This window comes from Salmo salar, chromosome ssa01 (assembly GCF_905237065.1).
Source record: "Salmo salar chromosome ssa01, Ssal_v3.1, whole genome shotgun sequence".
Taxonomy (NCBI): Eukaryota; Metazoa; Chordata; class Actinopteri; order Salmoniformes; family Salmonidae; genus Salmo; species Salmo salar.
Genome location: NC_059442.1, coordinates 78383724 through 78405100, shown reverse-complemented (window position 1 = coordinate 78405100; position 21377 = coordinate 78383724). Strand labels below are relative to the sequence as shown.

Sequence of the window (21377 nt, the reverse complement as noted above, 5' to 3'; positions counted from 1 at the left end):
CGGAAAAGGCCTAATGTTCCTAACGCTAGATTCCCTCTGAGACCGTGTCCCCTCTGTCTCCGAACACTGTGATAATGGAACGCAAACAGCAAAGCTAATGTGTCAACTGGAAGCCAGGGATTTTATTTTTAGAGCCAGGCCCCGACAGTATCCACCCACCCATGACCGACAGACTGCCTGAGCAAAATAAAGGCAAAGAATCCCTCTATCGCCACGACGACCTCTGCAGATTACTATTTCCCGCAATCTCTTTTTTCTCCCTCCTTCAAATCTCTTCCACACATGCTCTCTTTCAATGGCTCTCTGAAATAGCCTCAGGCATAGTCCCCTGCTCTGTAGGAATGATCCAACCTGGGCCCTACAGGTCTAAAGCCCATCCTGGCTTTCAGAAAAGGACCCACCAGGAAGTCCTGGGCTAGGTTAAAGCCCCTCCACCTGTGTCTCACTGGCCATCTAGCCCCCCCTGCATCCTTCAATGATTGTAAAGGATAGGGAAACAAAAGGCATTCCCCAAAGGCAACTCTACCAACCAGCTGTGTCATTTGGTTTTTAATGAAGCCCGATTGAGGCCTCTTTTAATTGGATCTGTCATTGCAGGCACTTAGGTTGTTTCGACATCAGAACCCTTCCCACTGTGTTGCAATGCATGGCTATGCATGCTGGGGCAGCCAGATAAGGTAGTGTCATGGGGCCAGCTTGTGCCCTCGAAACAAACCCGTGTCCTCAAGCAAACTAGCTGTTGAATCGAAACGGGAAAACAAGAGGACTTGGACACAGAAGTGATAGCTGGCAGGGCCCCGCTCCATCAGAATTGAGCAGGCAGCATAAGCCCAAAGCCTGTGCATGGACCGTCGGTCGCTGGGTCCCACAGATGATTCCATTTCACTTTGAGATGTTCTGTGGTAAAAGCTAGATTACCAGGGAAGGATCCGGTTTCATCCGCAGCCAAAGTTGTCTTTGTATCTCTGGGAACCACAAATGTGGCTTAACCGTTTTTCAAAAGGCAGCTTCTGGAGTGCATCATTGATCCCCCTTTAAACTAATGTACACCACCTCTCCTTTAGAATTAAGGCATACTAGGAAAACTCGAGAAATTATTAGGACATACATTCTTAATGATGAATGTGTCATATTTGATTAAATACAGTTATAATTCATTATCATTTTCATGAAATGACAAATTCTAGATATTGGTTTACCGTAAGTTAACATGATAAATCAATTAGATGAAATGCCCTGATCTAAGTAGCTTGCAGATATAGTTAAGAAACTTGTGACAGTCAATGGCACTGAGGTTTACACCGTTTTAGTGATGCCGAAAAAGGACCTTGTTTAAACACATTTCTTTTAAATGATCGCCATTTGACCCAATATATTGTGTTAATGTTGCCTCGTGGGCAATTAGGTGGTCCAGGCCTCTAATCTAAGTCAAAGGATATGGTTTTACAAACCTGATTAGCCCGTAATCCGGCTGTTGAGCTCCATTTAATCGAGTGGCCTTTCAAATGGTATTTAGTCTCAATTTCTGTCATCTGGATTATATCAGTGCCGTAAGGCTGTGATCGGAGCGAGAAGATGCACCTCACATTTATTAAGCTTTCGTAGGTTAAATAGGGTTTTGACCTTTATCCATCAAATCAAGATGCCTAAATTAGGCAATTTGAGAGGACGCAATATTGAAGCAATATTTAGATTTTGAAAGTGTGTAAATGAATGTATCTTCCTGCAATTTTCAGACAGTTAAATGTTTTGTTAACTGGGTAAGATTACGGAGGTTGTGTAATACATAGGGTCTCTGGGGATCCTCTTCATTGGACAGCTGTTTTTTGGCAAGGCATACTGAAGTTGCACAAAGACAAGTCAGTTAATTTATGGAGGGCTTCTGTTCAAATGTCAGGCACTGGTAAATCAATCACACAGATATCGATCAATGGGATTGATCTTGACCAATGTAACATTTTGCTGGGAGGGACAATAGAAATGGATACAGCTGCAGAACATGCAGGAAGAACATTACTTTTGACTTATTCCAGAAACATGGTCACTGGTCCGCATACTTTATTTGAGAAACATTGAACATTTCCATTTGGGACTTATTTCCCAAATGTAAGGGCATTTGAAACATACTTCTTCTGTATGGAAATTGCAAAAAAAATTCTTTGCAATCCGCCATGCAATGAAATAAGTCAGACTTAATTTCTGTATAGTGCACAATTATAACTTTCTAAAAGGACTGCGGAGAGTAAGCTTGTTATCATGGACCCTGATCCCTAACCATGTAACCGTGTCCTGCTGTAGCACTTTGTAGGTTAATGACTGTTATTTATCTGGACCTATTGTTATAGACAGGAGTCATCTATTTTCTCTTTGCCCCTCTCTTGTTGGTCCATTTCTGTCCTTGTAGCCATGCTTACGTGGGTCAGGACTACAGCATACAGAAGAGTATTGGGAAAATTTCTTTGGAGCAGATCGATCCGGTGAGTATGCATTGAAACAAAAAGGGCACATTTATACTGGGGATGGCAGGTAAGATGGAGGATGTTGATTATATCAGAACAGAAATGTAAATGGTCATGTGGCGAGAACTGCTGCTACAGTATCTCGGTATTGGTCCATACTGTATGTTTCCATCAGAGGCGTAGTGGAGGGTAAACGCCTTTTACACACATATTTTGCTTGAGTGTTTACACACCTTTTGCAGGAAAATGCATTAACAGTATAGGGAGTGTTACTTTACTCACCGCGAACCGAGGTCAGCGTTTACTGTTTTATTACCACTACATCGCTGCTTTCCCATAATCAGACCTCCTTAGGATCACAAAAAAAAAAGTACAGTGAGGGAAAAAAGTATTTGATCCCCTGCTGATTTTGTACGTTTGCCCACTGACAAAGAAATGATCAGTCTATAATTTTAATGGTAGGTTTATTTGAACAGTGAGATACAGAATAACAACAACAAAAATCCAGAAAAACGCATGTCGAAAATGTTATAAAATGATTTGCATTTTAATGAGGGAAATAAGTATTTGAATGAGGGAAATAAGTATCCTCTCAATCAGAAAGATTTCTGGCTCCCAGGGGTCTTTTTTACAGGTAACGAGCTGAGATTAGGAGCACACTCTTAAAGGGAGTGTTCCTAATCTCAGTTTGTTACCTGTATAAAAGACACCTGTCCACAGACGCAATCAATCAATCACGTCAACAGATTGGTAAACCTGATAATAACTGGTGCTGTCTCCAACCTCACAGTAGGTGACTTCTGCTACCAGAATTGAAAGGCTGTCTGTGGCCTTGGATCTAGTTATTTTTTTTCTACCTCTGATCGGCACCTGTGGAGTTGGCCTTGAGCTAAGAGTGGCTAATACAGGACCTTGTGATCCCCAGACGGCTGGGCTAGACAGGCACCGCAACTACTCTCTCCCGCTGGTCTGCTAAATCAGCGTTCCTCCTTATCAGCCATTAATAATACATTTTATTTATAATGAACTTTTCATTACATCTCTGTGCTACGTACGGTGAGGGCATTAAAAATAAAATGTGAACATGGAACAAGATAGGAAAAGTGTACAGGAAGGCAATTGTATAGAGGTGCATGTGCTTTATTTACATGATATTGAGCTGTATTTATTTCACAGTACCACCGCAGCTTTAAGTGATAAGGAAGCCAGACCTAGATACATTTGAGCTTAGTCTGGATTAGGGTATCGCAGGTGACATAACAAACTGGCTGCATATCTGTGCTTTCATAGAGCAAACATGGAATATGGAGTCATTGGTGGATGAAATGGTTAATTCCATGCAGCTTGTTGATTGCATTACTGCCATGATAGAGTGAGATAGTTGACTTGCCTTCTGCCTGCATATGTTAATGTCTCTTCCTCTAGCTATCGGCCAAGTCCTACCCCCTGTGCATGAGGCAGCTCCACCGGGGGTTGAGGGACAGCCACCACCTCCGCCACGGCGGGCGCATGCAGTACGGACTGTTCCTCAAGGGTATCGGCCTCACTCTGGACCAGGCCCTGCAGTTCTGGAGGTCCGAGTTCGTCAAGGGCAAAGTGGACGCCGACAAGGTAACCTTCTTGGACTTGATTTGAGTTTGATTTCAAATGAATTAGATTTTAAAAATGCGTGTAAAACTGCTCCAGCCAGAGACAACAGTACATACATAAAATTCAGGCGATCCTCTCGGGTGCGTAACAATATGTTGAGCCTATTGCCAGTCCAATTTCTTAACTAGTAATATTTTGAAGTAGGAAGGAAATTAATCGTACATGGATAATAAACACAATGTATTCACAAAGAAACGCTCAAGTTACTCGGGTTGGTTGTATGGCCTAAATGTCCTCATACTGTATAGTTGTATTGATGGCAGAGATTAAGTTCTGCCCTTCCTCCAGGATCTTAGTTCTAGAATTGTAAGCGAATGCACCTCTGTTATGATTCCGTCTTACTTCATGTCTACAATGCATTCAACAAGAAAATGACTGTCCTCAGCTGAACTGGTCTCTCCCGGTTTCCACTTCTCATTCTGCATCTGAACTGTTCTTTCCAATTGATCCTCAATCACCAGAACCCTGATGAGGTTCCCATCTTCCTTAGAGGAGTTGTTTTGAAAGCTGATACATTTGAATATAATCCTCTGTCAAGAGATTTGAGCGCTCACTCAAGCTGTTCCACTGTAAATTCCTTTATCGTTCAAGTGGAATTTCACCTCAGGCTCAGCTGGAGAATAACACCACCCACTTCCCGATTTTTCGCCCACTCAAGTCTTGGACACTCAATGTCTGCTGTATCTCTGGCTGTTAAAGTGAAAGTCATCCCGATAGTGCATCCCTTTGTTAGGTCAAGTGTGCTGGTCTTTCTGTTTTCTAGTTGTATGCATCCGTGGTGGTAATGTTAGTGGCTACTGTATTTCAGGTAAGAGCTTCAATTTGTGGCAGTACGGTATGGTTAGTGTGTTGTTGACTGGCTGATTGCGCTGTTATGGTGGGTAAACGAACAAAATAAAGCAGCCGTTTTAGAAACTTTGGAATTATAGAATGAAAAACGTTTTGAGGGAGTTTGCTCACTATTTTTAGACCCACATTTTCAGGAGGATAGCGAATTCATACTAGGGGGTGAAGGATAGATTTTCTAATCTGCATTAACGATATGTGTATGAGGATTCTGCAAGTGTTATTCCCAGGCAGGGTACATAGGCTAGAATGTATCAACAGCACATACGTAGCAGTTATGCTGTAGGAGCAGCATAATTCATTTATGGGAACCTTTTTGTACATTTATATTTGTACTTGAATTTTCAGTTGAGTTTGAATAATTTATGGATTAAGAAAACAACATGATTTGGGGAAAGAAAACCAATACCATACTTCTGGAAGGTTATGTTTGTTTCTTCGTGAGTTGTGTTATCTTGCAAATGAGAAGAATATACCACAAAATGAATAACGTATGCTTTTAAAGTGCTTCGACTGCAGCAATCGTATTGATCAATGGAGGGCTAAAAATACAGGTGTTACATTGTGACAATACAAGGACAGGTGGGGGAGGGATAAGATGTGTTTATGCACTTCCAGTAATGTAAAATGAAGAAGATACACAATGGTTCTCTTTCTGCAGATACTGCTTTTTCGTTGATTGTTTAAAATTGTGTGCAATTTTCAGTGACAACACCACAGAGAAAATGGGTGCCTTTGCCACTTTTTCTTTGTAAGAGCAAAAGTTAAGATCTAGCTGAGTAATTTTGGGACAAGATGTGTTTTGAAGCACCACTTTACAAATATGTCCTCAAAAAGGAAGACAAATGTCCACAGATTACTGTAGTTTCACAATATTAACTCACATGCCCAACACAAGTAGATAGTGTAACGGGCGTCGTAAGGATCAGACCAAAACGCAGCGGGAACGTGTATACTCATCTTCTTTTTAATGTGAAGAAGGAAAAAACAAAGAAATCACGTATACAGAACGAACGAACGAACGAACGAACGAACGAACGAACGAACGAACGAACGAACGAACGACACTAACAGTCCTATCAGGTGCTCACACACTAAACAGGAGACAACTACCCACAAATCCCATAGAAAAACACCCCTCTTAAATAAGACCTTCAATTAGAAGCAACGAGGAGCAGCTGCTTCCAATTGAAGGTCAACCCCATTAACTAAACATAGACATAGAAAGACTAGAACTAACATAGAACATTAACCAAAACCCCGGAACACTCTAAACAAACACCCCTTTACATAAACACATAGCCCAACAAACCCCGAACCACATAAAACAAACACCCCCTGCCACGTCTTGACCAAACTACAATAACAAAATACCCCTTTACTGATCAGGACGTGACAGATTCAAACAGGGCCTCAGAAATTTGAATTGTCTTACAAGTTTTAATCAGAATTAGACACCATACATTTACATTTATGTACGCCTACTTGATACTAGCTAATCATAGAAATGAACATTTTAATCTTATGTACATTCTAGTTTAACTTTGGTCAATGTCTACCCAGTAACACCATTTGACTGACGCTTGAATTTCTACACTCACTTTCACACTGGAGTGTATACTTACTGAGCTGCCCTTCGATTTTCACAAGTTGGGAGGGAAAAGTCATGTGAAATAAGTCAATACTGTATATTTTGACATATAAATACATAAGTACATTGATTTCTAGCAGCACTCTGCTCAAACACCTGAAATTAAATAATTTCTGTGAACACTTCTCCCTGTACACTTCTCAACTTTCTGACTGACTTAGGCATCGAGTAGATTAGGGTCATTGTGAGACACCTTCAAGACTGGCCTTTTCCACTGAGACTTCAGCAGTACAGCGTGGCGAACAAAACATTCGCCTTGTTGTACTGGTTTCCATGGAGGCACGCCATAGTTCAGAGTTGCTTTGACTTCACTACTGCGAAGCCACTTTCACACACTCTCTCAAAAGCCCTTTTTCCCATTCCTCCAGCTTCACTTCCTCCTCCTCCACATCCCCCATCCTACAGTAGCCTCGCACCATTTGTCCTGTTTAAGCGGCTCCCAGCCCAGGCGGGCGGACAGATTCTCTGCCGGTCATGGAACGCCACTCCTCAAAGTGACCTATTTTCAGGGTGGCTGGGTCCCCTCTGTCTGCCCTCTCAGGTGGAACTTGGACTGCGGCATACACAAAGCCCAGGCCTTTGTCCCATGGTGGAGGAGGCAGCGGAGATGCAGGCTGGTGCCAGGCAGGTCGCGGTTCTCCCAGTGATGTATGTGCCGTTTGTGGCAGGCTGCATAAAGCCTCCCCATTTAGCATGTGGCTGGCGCGGGGGGAGAAGATTGGAGCCAGCGAGGCTGAAACGGGGCCTGCCTTGGCTGCCAGAGGTACCTAATGTTACAGAACAGGGAGGGAAAAAATTATGGAAGCGAACGTGATCGCCATTGATTTCTGAGTTTCTCCGGAAGGTATTAATTTGGATGACTACTCTCTTTTGTTCTGCTGTTTTGCGGTCATGTTGACTCTGGGTACTTGGCTATGATATCCCACGGTAGCCCTTTACACTCATACCCGTATATGACTTGAACATGGCAGATTTGGACACCGATAAGCGCCTAAATTGGAAAGCAGTGGCTGTACACTAACATGCTATACATGACGTCAGAGCTGAGGGTCGCCGCTTCACCACTCTGTCTCGGTTTTGACTGACAGCCGGTCTGAACTTGAGCGCCGCACCTGCAACAAGAAGTTGCCCCCACCCCTCCTGGTAATTGGGCAACTTTTGCACATTTTTTGTTTCCTGAGTGAGGGAAATGCTGTAAATTACGAGGACTCAATGTATTTTGGAAGATGATCCAGTACGTTGAGGATTATAATAAATACCGCTTTGACGTCATACAAGCAAGCCAAACACCCGTGAGTCCAAATGTGTAATTTACATTTCCATATCATAAAACTCATGTAATATAGTGTCAACATTTATGATCACAATGTTTGATGTACAGTTACAAGATGACATGGCTTATACACGGATGGGACGTTAAACGGGTGTCCTGACTCTGAGGTCATTAAAGATCCCATGTCACTTATTGTAAGAGTAGGGGTGTTAACCCCGGTGTCCTGGTTAAATTCCCAATCTGGCCCTCATACCATCATGGTCACCTAATAATCCCCAGTTTCCAATTGGCTCATTCATCCCACTCCTCTCCCCTGTAACTATTCCCCCAGGTCGTTGCTGCAAATGAGAATGTGGTCTCAGTAAACTTACCTGGTAAAATAACGGATAAATAAAATAAAAATAAATAAATACCCTGGGTTATCCTGAACACGATGAGCTAATGTTTGTTGTACTGTGAACACAATTTGCAGTGGACCACGCAGCTGAATGCACTTGCCTTGTGAAAGCCTAACACTGTAAGATCGTATTTTGCTAGTCATTTTGGCAATAGAACAAACTTTCAAATGATGCCCGCCTGACCCAGATTGCGATTTTATAATGTACCGTTTTTGGATTGCGTAAACAACAGTAATTCTGTAAAGGCGGGGAAGCGGGGTTGTTCCAATCAAAACAACTACAAGTGTGCTTGCTGTAGTTCCTCGATGGCACAGCTAGCTGAGCAACAAAAAAACACCTTATGGATGAAGATTCTTCTTTGAGTCATAAGTGCATTGAAATTACTTAGGAACTGTGCACACTTTAAAGAGGTGCATGCCCACTTGGAGACCTGTTAGACCTCTCACTCAAACCCAAGTAATTGTTTTGTCTTGTGTTGCACCTACCCCATATTTTCCAAGAATGTTCTTACCATGTTACTGAATGTGTCCAGAGTATTTTCAGATTTCGTTAGCAATAAATGTGGCAAACTAAAGTACATGTAAAATGCACATGAAATCAAGTGTAATGGTCAGATTCAGTCTAGTCAGGTGAACTGTTGTCCTCACCTTTAGTCTAACCTTTTAATTGCTACCATGGTTATGCATGTACTTTCCATATTTATTTTGTAAGAAACATTTCAATTTAGCCCTATCCATATAGGCAAATTCCCACCAGTGTAAGGGGTTAAGTGAAGGTAAATTATTTGTCAACAGACACTGAAATATGTCCACCGCAAGTACGGTGCTGCATTAGTAAAAGCAGTCCCAAGCTGATGTGCTATTAGGAGAAACAGCCGGAATCAGCTCAGACGTGGCGACTCGTGATGAACCAATGTGTGTAAGTTCCATTATTGATTAAGTTCAGTATGAAGCTGATTTGATGTAAATAAATAATGGCAAGAAGCCCCTTGGCCCTCTTCCAGCTCCTCAGCCTTCTGCATGCTCCTGGAACATGACTACATCCTCAGAAAACCCTCATCAATATTGCACTGTCTCGCGCCTCTGCACTCTGACCGCATACGCTCCATATCAATAGCCTGGACCATGTTAACCTTTTCTTCTCTGTGGTTGGAGGCCAGGGGGCCGGCAGGGCAGAACGGCTCAGGTCTCTACTGCTGCTTAGCGGACAACATTTGTGTTGATGGAGCGTGGACAAAGTGAGGTGCGTCAGGGTGAAACTCATTAGACTGGCTCACTGGCGGACCGACCTGCAGAGGAGCTAATCCTCCTGACTGGCCATGCAGGGACACGCCATATCTACATTAGTGATTCGTATTTCCTTCCCGAATCGCATTCCATCTAAAGATGAAAGCAGCAAGTCTGGACCAAGGTGCTGCCGGTCTTATTTAAAAAAGAAAAGAAAAAACATTTACAGTCTAGCAGGTGTTGGCAGCTTGTGTAGCAGCTGCATGTCGGAGCATCTTTTATAGCGCCTGCGGGTGTAATGAGCCTATAAACACAGGCATATGGACCTGTGGAGTTGTACTGTTGACCTCGAGAAGCTGACACCGATATTATGTTGGATGTATATCCAGACCTATAGAGAATTTGAAAAAACTGCTACATATGTAGTCAGAGTAAAATTGCGTATCATAAATCTATAGGACTTATTTTCTTAGTTCCTGCTCACCTGATGTAAACTCAAGTTACTTTGCAGACGCCTCCCAAATCAAATATTCTTCAGTTATACAGTCACTAGTGAAAGTCTACACACCCCTTGCACAGTTTTCACATTATGCTGCTTTAAAATGAAGTCTAAAAAGGGAGTAAATGTGTTTTTTCCTACAAATCTACAAAACCTATAACATTTCACTCTGCGGTCAAATATGGTAAAATCAAAGGATTTATTTCCTATAAACTTTGATTTGCTATTCAAAGATAAATTATTTTTACAACCCCCCCTCCCCCCAGGGCACATTTTAGATCTAGAATTAGAATCGTTTTCCTACTGATGCACTCAACCTACTCCACATTTCCAAAGTGATACAAAATAAAAAACCATGGTGCCTTGATTGAATATGTCTTCACACCCCAGAGTTAATAGTTGGTGGAAGCACCTTTGGCAGCCATTACAGCTGTGAATAATTTTGAATAAGATTCTACCAACTTTGCACAACTAATTATTCTTTCATTTTGGAAGTGTGGAGTAGGTTGTGTACTACATCTGTAGGTGGAAAAATCTAATGTAATAAATGTTTTTATGTAATTTTAAGGCAGCAGAATGTGGAGACAGTACAAGGGGTGTGCAGCCCCACTAGGCACTGTAATTGGAATTCACAAGATGTGTTTGTTTGGTTTTCTCTGAATCATTCACAGGAAGTGTAAAGAAATTGGTTTGAAAATAGATGAGCATAGATTATCAATTGGTATGCAACTCCAGGCTAGACCCTAATGACTGTTTATTACTGTAAAACTTTTATTCTACACGGTTTTTTATTTTGAGTTTGTGTAGTAAATTTAGTCTTGTGTTTGCTCATGGACAGATGGCTTGATAGATGGGCAAACAACAATGGATTGTTTCAGGAAATTGCAGAGCTGCTGTCATCAAAGCTTTTCAACATTGAGTCTTTTTTTTTCTTCTCTCTTCTAGCAATGTAAACTTTAAAACACATGCATCACTAGGCTTTGTTCTGCGGAGCTGTAAGTGCTGAGGGGTGCTTTTGAAGGATGACCACTGAGACAGAGGGCTGAGGAGAGAGAAGCATCTCCCTGAACAGCCAGCCTAAGGAGTCCACCAGGAGAAAGGGGATAACTAGTCAGTTGCACAACTGAATGCATTCAACCGAAATGTGTCTTTCGCATTTAACCCAACCCCTCTTCAGGATTCTTAATATTCTCCACTGGTGTGAAGCAACAGCCCAGCACAGCCAGATTCTGCCTAAGTTACTGTTGCTGCCTGACGCAGTGTATCCTGGGAAGGTCTCCAGACTTCAGTCTAAGCCTGATGGGATGTTTGAGAGCTAGGCTACGTGTAGGAATTTCATTCCCAACAGTTGAGCTCCATTGATCTACTATCTTTCTCTGCTCAAGTAAATGGTCAGATCGCGTCTAATTGAGAAGCATTTCAAATATTTCGACATCGCTCTTGGTATAAGGATGATAATTCATGCCTATTGCAGCGTAAAATTGTATAGGCCCAATACTTGGAATGCAAATCCTGATATTATGTTCACTTATGCATAGAGTGGTTGGTTGTTCTGTGCCAATTAGTGGCAAGATATTCTACAACTACTGTGCAGAATAGCTGTGCTTAGTAGCTGGGTAGTCCTCTCAATCTTACCCTCTATTTTTCTACTGTCTACCAAGGTCTACTTTACTGTGTATTTTGATCTGTTACCTTCAGGCAGTAAGCGGTGTATAATTTATGGTAAAAACGCTGTCCCCTTGCCAATGTCAAAAAAGGCATGTGGTGTTCAACAAGCGCAGGATCGGCCCAGAGATAATAGGCTCAGACGGGTAGTATAGTATCGCCATTCATCCACACACACACCTGCGCGCACACACACACCTGTGCGCACATACACGCAACACACACACACTTGCAAAGCAGCTGCTGGTTTAATTAGAGCACTCCCCTTCTCCTGAGACATCACAGTCCACAGTACCAACGAGGTGTCCTCCATCAAGCAGCTCTACCTGGCTGCCCTAGACGCTGTTTACTCAACAAAACCCACCTGCGCCTCCATGACTTCCCACCACTAATTGACAGCGAGAGGAGACACTCAAGGGTGGCAGGGTGTAAAGTGGGTGGGACTCACTGCTTCTAGATCTGTGACGGTTTCAAGCAGGTTTGAACACTGAAGAAATGTGCCCTTGACTAAAGTAGCTGCTTTACTTGAGTTGCTCCAGTGGAAAAGTAATTCTGTGTCCAATGTTAAATCTATTTATGCAGCAAAATCGAAAGAGGTGGTCTTATTTGATCACAGTCCAATTATTTTACTCGTGGCTGTCAAGGGCACATCATCTCAACTCTAAAGTAGCATTCCCTTCTCGTTGTCTCCTTTCCTTCATCTCCACTAATCTGAAAACACAATGGGTGAATGTGATATGGCCAAAGCCTATCAGGCATCATGAAAACTATAGCTCTTACACTGCCTTCATTTGTCTCATAACATCTGATTTAACAATGTTTATCTGCAATGTAATACCCTCAAAAGTTCCAAAAATGTCAGTTGGGTTTTGAAACATTTTTGCATATTTATCACCCCGATGATCTTTCCAAAGTTAAGACTTGGATTAGAAAACATTTTGTGCATTGTTTTGCAAGACTAATAACTTTGAGGACAATGGGTAACACAGACCTTGCTTGTTTTTATTTGTACTTCTTAAAGGTAGACTTAGCAAAATGAAGTTGCCACAAGCAACACCGCCGATATTGAGATGAGCGAGATGCAACACTTCGCTCTCAGTCACACACCATATCTGGGCATGTGCACCGGTTCTCTTCACGCTGTTACAGTGTGGCATTCACGGAACCAAAATAGCGGAGAAGTTGAGCCTTGCACTTCAACGCTCTTAGTTGTTGCGAAAATTTACCCATTATGCACTTAACTTTCTGCATCTACGTCATGTCACTGAGTCTACCTTTAAAGTTGTGGTTGAGAGTGAGAAATGAACACATGAAATCAATTTGAACCATCAGGAGGGGGTACTTGCTAGCAGCCTGGATGAGCCGATACACTGTACTAATTGGATATGTTAACAGTTCCAGTCATTTATATTTTTTCATTTACAAAATGTGTTTATTCTGCATTTGTGTGGTGAGCAGTAGAACATTGTTTTGGCTTATGTCAGTGTGCTTGCTTATCATTTTATAGTCTTTTTTTACCTGCTTTGTTCCAACCTCCATGTTGAGTACCTGCCTTAGTGTCTTGCAAAAGTATATAGACCCCTTGCATTTCTTCACATTTTGTGTTAAAGTGGGATTAAAATGGATTTAAGGATTTAAGAACACAAAATACTATCGTTGCAGGAGTATTCAGCGACTATATAGGCTCATGATTTTTAAACGGTTACAGAGTTCAATGTCTGTGATGGGAGAGAACTGAGGATTGATCAACAACATTGTAGTGACTCTACAATAATGACCTAAATGACAGAGTGAAAAGAATACAAATATACAGAATACAAATATTCCAAAACATGCAACAAGATACTTAAGTTGGGGTAAACACAACACATCACTGAGTAACTGGCTCTTTATTTTTAAGCATGGTGGTGGCTGCATTATGGTATGGGTATACTTGTCATCGGCAAATACTGGAGTTTTTCCAGGATAAAACGAGATGAGATGGAGCTAAGCACAGGCAAAATCCTAGAGCAGGGTTTCTTGAACGATGGTTTGGGACCCAAAGTGAGCCCTAAATATGTGAGAAGTGGGTCACGAGTTATGAGTAAACATTTAGAATCATACACTATTTCTTCTTAGTTTGGGTCATTCGAGGACAGCACATTTCACATTTGGGTCTCGAGCTCTTAAGAACCTCTGTCCTAGAGGAAAACCTGCTTTACACCAGAAGCTGGGAGAGGAATTCAACTTAAATCCTCATTTAAAAAAATTAAAATAAATTAATTTTCTTCCACTTTGACATTGCAGAGTATTTTGTGTAGATTGTTGACAAACAAATGACAATTAAATTAATGTTAATCTCACTTTGAAACCCAATAAAATGTGAAGAAGTCCAAGGGGTCTGAATACTTTTGCAAGGCTCTATACAGTTGAAGTCAGAAGTTTACATCCACTTAGGTTGGAGTCATTAACCACTCCATAAATTTCATGTTAACAAACTATAGTTTTGGCAAGTCAGTTAGGACATCTATTTTGTGCATGACACAAGTAATCTTTACAACAATTGTTTACAGACAGATTATTTCACTTATCATTCACTGTATCACAATTCCAGTGGGTCAGAAGTTTACATACACTAAATTGACTGTGCCTTGAAACAGCTTGGAAAATTCCAGAAAATTATGTCATAGCTTTAGAAGCTTCTGATAGGCTAATTGACATAATTTGAGTCAATTGGAGGTGTACCTTCAAACTCAGTGCCTCTTTGCTTGAAATCATGGGAAAATCAAAAGAAATCAGCCAAAACCTCAGAGAAAATTGTAGACCTCCACAAGTCTGGTTCATCCTTGGGAGCAATTTCCAAATGCCTGAAGGTACCACGTTCATCTGTACAAACAAAGGTACGCAAGTATAAACACCATGGGACCATGCAGCCGTCATACCGCTCAGGAAGGAGACGCGTTCCGTCTCCTAGAGATGAACGTACTTTGGTGCGAAAAGTGCAAAGCAATCCCAGAACAACAGCAAAGGACCTTGTGAAGATGCTGGAGGAAACGGGTACAAAAGTATCTATATCCACAGTAAAACGAGTCCTATATTGACATAACCGGAAAGGCCGTTCAGCAAGGAAGAAGCCACTGCTCCAAAACCGCCATAAAAAAAGCCAGACTATGGTTTGCAACTGCACATGAGGACAAAAATCGTACTTTTTGGAGAAATGTCCTTTGGTCTGATGAAGCAGAAATAGAACTGTTTGGTCATAATGACCATCGTTATGTTTGGAGGAAAAAGGGGGATGCTTGCAAGCCGAAGAACACCATCCCAACCGTGAAGCACGGGGGTGGCAGCATCATGTTGTGGGGTTGCTTTGCTGCGGGAGGGACTGGTGCACTTCACAAAATGGATAGCATCATGAGGGAGGAAAATTGTGTGGATATATTGAAGCTACATCTCAAGATATCAGTCAGGAAGTTAAAGCTTGGTCGCAAATGGGTCTTCCAAATGGACAATGACCCCAAGCATACTTCCAAAGTTGTGGCAAAATGGCTTAAGGACAACAAAGTCAAGGTATTGGAGTGGCCATAACAAAGCCCTGACCTCAATCCCATAGAAAATCTGTGGGCAGAACTGAGAAAGCATGTGCAAGCAAGGAGGCCTACAAACCTGACTCAGTTACACCAGCTCTGTCAGGCAGAATGGGCCAAAATTCACCCAACTCATTGTGGGAAGCTTGTGGAAGACTACCCAAAACGTTTGACCCAAGTTAAACAATTTTTAAATGCAATTCTACCAAACAAATGAGTATGTAAACTTCTGACCCTCTGGGAATGTGATGAAAGAAATAAAAGCTGAAATAAATCATTCGCTCTACTATTATTCTGGCATTTCACATTCTTAAAATAAAGTGGTGATCTTAACTGACCTAAGACAGGGAATTTTTACTAGGGTAAATGTCAGGAATTGTGAGAAACTGAGTTTAAATGTATTTGGCTAAGGTGTATGTAAACTTCCGACTTTAACTGTATGCAGTACCAGTTCAAAGTTCAAAGTGCACACTCATTCAAGGGTTTTTCTTTATTTTTACGATTTTCTACTTGGTTGAATAATAGTGAAGACATCAAAACAATGAAATAACACATGGAATCATGTAGTAACCAAAAAAAGTGTTAAATAAATCAAAATATATATTTTATATTTGAGATTCTTGAAAGTAGCCACCCTTTGACAGCTTGGCATTCTCTCAACTAGCTTCATGAGGAATGCATTTCCACATATGCTGTGCACTTGTTGGCTGCTTTTCCTTCACTCTGCAGTCCAACTCATCCCAAACCATCTCAATTGGGTTGAGGTCAGGTGATTGTGGAGGCCAGGTCATCTGATGCAGCACTCCATCACTCTCCTTCTTGGATAAATAGCCCTTACACAGCCTGGAGGTGTGTTGGGTCATTGTCCTGTTGAAAAACAAATGATAGTCCCAGTAAGTGTCCTTTAGTAGTGGTTTCTTTGCAGCAATTGGACCATGAAGGCCTGATTTCATGCAGTCTCCTCTGAACAGTTGATGTTGATGTGTCTGTTACTTGAACTCTGAAGCATTTATTTGGGCTGTAATCTGAGTTGCAGTTAACTCTAATGAATTTATCCTCTGCACCGGGGGTAACTCTGGGTCTTCCTTACCTGAGACGGTCCTCATGAGAGCCAGTTTCATCATAGCGCTTGATGGTTTTTGCGACTGCATTTGAAACATTCAAAGTTCTTAATGTTCCGGATTTACTGACCTTCATGTCTTAAAGTAATGATGGACTGTCGTTTCTCTTTGCTTATTTGAGCTGTTCTTGCCATAATATGGACTTGGTCTTTTACCACAGGGCTATCTGCTGTCACAACACACCCCTACCTTGTCACAACACAACTGATTGGCTCAAATGCATTAAGAAGGAAAGAAATTCCACAAATTAACTTTCAACAAGGCACACCTGTTAATTTAAATGCATTTGAGGTGACTACCTCATGAAGTTGGTTGAGAGAATGCCAAGAGTTTGCAAAGCTGTCATCAAGGCAAAGGTTTGCTATTTTGAAGAATCTCAAATTTAACACTTTATTGGTTACTACATGATTCCATATGTGTTATTTCATAGTTTTGATGTCTTCACTACTCATCTACAATATAGAAAATAGTAAGAATAAAGAAAAACCCTTGAATTAGTTGGTGTGTCCAAACTTTTTGAACTAGTACTGTATACCCATGCATGACAGGTAGGCCATCCCGTTCAACTGGAGGCCCATAGTAAATAAACGCTAGTGTTTGCTAAAATATAATTATGCTCGATCTTATGGTATTTAGATGCAGGTATTTGTTTATTTTCATTATCCTACACTGAGACCAGAAACTCCTATTATAACAGTCCTATTTGTTTCTCCCTCCACTCCTACTCATGACTCGGTCCTCCATATAGCACTTAGTTTTTCTGTAGTTTAATAGTTTCTCATTCACTGCCCTTGATTGAAACTGGGTAATTAGGTAATTGACCCAGGAACATTGAGTGTCTGGCGAATCTGTATGTGACTGGCTGCATGCAAAACCCTGCCAAACTATTTAAATGCTCCTTGAAGGTGCTACAGGTTTTTATTATTCAAGTCACTCCCAGGATGTAATCTCTGTTTCCATCTAGTTCTATGCTTAATGTCTCTGCCGAAGCATTAGTCTTTGGAGCGCTCTCGCTTTTGCTGTCTGCTCTTGATACATTTGACACAGCCAGACAAGAAAGGTGGAGGAGCTGTGCTCTGTTCGCACCCTGACACTGAAAGAAAAGGCTTCCTGTATTGAAAAAAAAAGCTTCTGAACATATATGGCGATTGCTTAGACTACTGCCGTAATGTCCACTATGGGCTTGGACTCTGAAGAAACCTTTCCGAAGTTGGATTAAAATTGTATGGATTTTAAGAAGACTTTACATATTAATATATCCAATATCCTCTGTGCTTTCCACCTAAATCCAGAGCCAGTCTATAGCCTAGAGTTCCCAAAATGTTAGACTACATTTATTTGTCATCCATAAAGGCAGGAAGTGCCTAACAATTATGTAGCATGTATGTAGCTTGTATCCTCAAGCTATTTACCCAACCCACTAATATAATGGTCTCTGAAGGCTCCACTTTTCTTAACCGCAACAGCAGACAAATGTGCATTTTAGGAAGAGCCATGATGTATTATGGAGTCCCTCATCTTCAATGTTGCCCTGAGTTTGCACCCTTTATTTGACAAGGTGTTCTTTGTCATAAGGCTTGTAGTGGTGATTAAAATGAAACATGCTTTAATGGCATTACACATAAAATGGATTAGTCCTAGTGCCACATCAGTCACAATGGACTGTCTCTGAGGAGCCACGGCAAGGCTTGTGTACACACACACACACACACACCTCTTATCCTCTCTACTCTGACACCATTGCCAACGTGTGTTGGACTGGAGATGTTAGCAGGCTGTACAGAAGGCCCACAGGGCAGACACTGCATTATCCAACAGCCGTGTCAACATGCTTTACTTCCTGTCTGCTCTGGCTGCTTTCTGTAGTTTTCACACAGCCTCTTCCAAAACCCTCAGTAGAAATGAGGGACTGTTTGGGGTTAAATGAAGTAGTACCGGCTGCACGCTACTATGGTTTGTATGGGGTTTTTTTCCACATTGAAGCCAACTTCTCAGGATCTGTTACCTCTTGGGATGTGTTTGATAAAGCTTTGAAATGAGAGCTTCATTGTTTTCCTGCATGTTGCTTTTGTTGTTTTTGGTAGGTGTGCAAAACAGAATCTGAATGCTTTGAGCCATTTTTGGTATTGAAATAAATTATGAAATGGCAAAATCTTTCCATTGTGATTCATTATTGGATTCGCTAGCTTTTCAGTTACGGGTTAAAGTTTAGCGTCAGACATGCCTTACATCAATCTCACTTCAACTAGCCTACATATTGCTGTCAAACATTGGAAAGACAAGCAGCTCTCAGGTTTTGAAATTACATTCCGTAAGGGAGCGCACAGCGCTCCGAATGTCGATCTGCCATTTGTTCACCGTTCATTTGGCGCCGCGTGTTTTAAAAAATATATATAGTTTAGGGACCACCCACCCGTGGGTGTCTTACTGCTGATATTTTCACGAGGTTGTACATGTAGAATTGGTTAGGACTCTGTTTGAAAATTACGTTTGGCACTCTTCAGAGATGCTAAGTAAACGCTACCATGCCTTAAAGAAAAGCTTGCAATTGCAAAGAAAAGAGCGTGCTGCCAATTTATTCCAGCTGGAATTTAAGATCAGTGATGGAAAAACAATGCACTTCCTCCAATGAGCATTTGCATACATTACTTTGGAAATAGTTGACATTAATACAGTAATTACTGTTATAAGAGAAGTGGGGTGTGCAGTGGCTCCGTGTGTGGCAGTCTTTCAGCAGAGCACTGAATGGCTGGCACTTCTGACACTCAATAGCTCCGCCACTGTGTAATTAGACTGGCTTTATCTAACAAATGTCATTGTTGTCCTTGGAGCTCGGCTCCTTGTGAGTGGCTCTGACTGGATGGACAAGTAGGCATCCGGAAGTAGTGGCTTGTGACCTTTCAATCAAAGTTACCTACTTCACAGTTTGTGTGGTTTCGTTGATGTACTTGTCAAAAAAAGATGAAGTCCTTTTCTTAACTATCTGTTCTCGATGTCCTAAGTTTTTAGTGTCAAACTCTCCGTGCTCACTGTCACTTATTAATATGCATGAATAGCGGTAACACCGGAAACTTTTACACAAATGTCAAAGCACCGACCAAAGCGCTCCTAGAACAATTTTAATACAGTAGGCTGTGATCTTTAAACTGGAAATGGCTTCCTAAATCCTTAGGAGCACCATATAATTAATATATGATTGGTGAGTAGTTTTTATCGCTCCTGAGATTGCTACGATGCAGCTGGTCACCTTGTCAAGTCCAGGGGTTTTATTGCAACTGTAATGGATTATGATGAGTACCATCGTGATTAATGTTTTCTCGCTCTCCCGCAGCCCTCTGTTGATTTTACCATCAGTGGGAGGCCGTATTTCCCTTTTGAGCAGCTACAAGAGTACATATGATTGGTAAATTGAGTTCACCGCTGAGATTGAATGCAGTGACCCCCATCGAACGCAAACACTGTAATGGTTTCTTAAGCACATGCCGTATATTTTGGAGCAGGACAGGGGGCGGACCCTCGGAGGTGGCGGTATCGACAGTAGGTCTGTCTGCAGAGAGGGGGAAAGCTGTGGCTATGGAATGGAAAGATTCAGGTGCTTTAGAGTAGGGTTTCTCAAACTCGATCCTCGGGACCCAAAGGGGTGCACGTTTTTGTTTTTGCCCTAACATTACACAGCTGATTCAAATCATCAACTAATCATCAAGCTTTGGTTTGAATCAGCTGTGTAGTGTTAGGGCAAAAACAAAACGTGCACCCCTTTGGGTCCCCAGGACTGAGTTTGTAAAACGCTGCTTCAGAGGTTCTGCGGTCACTGTTGAATGCTTCTTTTGATTTTCAGTGGATCAGCGGTTCGTTGGGTTTTCTTGAATTATTCAATTGAGTGAGTTTCGAGCACTTTTTTTCCCATATGTGTTTGTCATGTCTTATAGGCCTATGCATTTTTTTCACAAGGATTGATGGTTTTGATTGTATCATCCACAACAATGGGTCCACAATTCAATAGGAACTTTCCAATAACAGGTTGTCTGTAGTGTATGGGCCCGTAATGTGACTGTGTGATTGGCGTTTTTACTGCTTTAAATCGGTCTCCTTATGTTAACGCCTTTCTGACAAATGATCACAGCATATATGTGAAGAGGTGTGGAGCCAGTAACAGGGAAGAGAGAGATGGAGGGATAAAAAGAGATGGGGGGGAAGGGCCCACTACCCATAATCCAGTAACGGCTGTCTGGAGTTTGGAAACACCACTGCAGCAGGTTCCTTTTAATAGCTCAATATTTCATGGCGGAAAACACCCTGCCGCCACCGACATGATGTACGACAACATCTCTGTTTTCACCCCCAACCTCCCGCACCCCCCATCCCTCCCTATGTTCCCTTGCCCTCTTTCACTACAACCCCATGTCTCACCTCTCTTTTCTTTTGCTCTCTTTTTGCCTTGCAGTTTGACAAAGCATATGCCTACAGCATCCGCCACATGTTCGGGAAGGAAGGCAAGCGCACAGACTACACCCCTTACAGTTGCATGAAGGTGATTTTGTCAAACCCACCCAGCCAAGGCGACCAGCACGGTGAGTCATGGACCTGGAGAGATGCATGGTTATTGCACATGTGATGAGCTCTTTTTTTTATCGTTATTAGCCTTTTAAGCCTATAGCTTGGTAGCAGTGATACCGGTGAAAATTTGCTCCATGAAAAGGGTTATGTATGGATGCAATTTTCCCTATGAACCCAGCCATCACAAATGCAAGGCAGTGTTTTGATTTCAATGTCTAATCGTTTGACCCATACAAAAAAGTATTTTCCTAGCAGAGCTACTATTGTGAATACCTGCCATTCTCTCATGCCTAATTTCTCTATGACCTGGTGATTGCAGGGTGTCCATTCCGACACAGTGACCCAGAGCTGCTGAAGCAGAAGCTGCAGTCCTATAAGGTCTCCCCCAGCGGCATCAGTCAGGTGGGTAAGGCCCAGAACACACCTGAGGCTGTTCTGTTCTCTCAGATGCTCTGTTAACCCATGGAAC

The 21377-nt window shown here is 41.9% G+C and overlaps 1 protein-coding gene across 1 annotated transcript in view; it reads left to right on the top strand.

Annotated features, from left to right (window-relative positions):
* Positions 1 to 21377, top strand: part of prim2 (DNA primase subunit 2) — a 107944-nt gene that overhangs the window by 67355 nt on the left and 19212 nt on the right. The window contains exons 9-12 of the mRNA NM_001140166.1: positions 2405 to 2477; positions 3885 to 4070; positions 20796 to 20922; positions 21228 to 21310. Of these exons, the coding sequence (NP_001133638.1) occupies positions 2405 to 2477; positions 3885 to 4070; positions 20796 to 20922; positions 21228 to 21310 (469 nt within the window). The remainder of the gene's footprint in view (positions 1 to 2404; positions 2478 to 3884; positions 4071 to 20795; positions 20923 to 21227; positions 21311 to 21377) is intronic.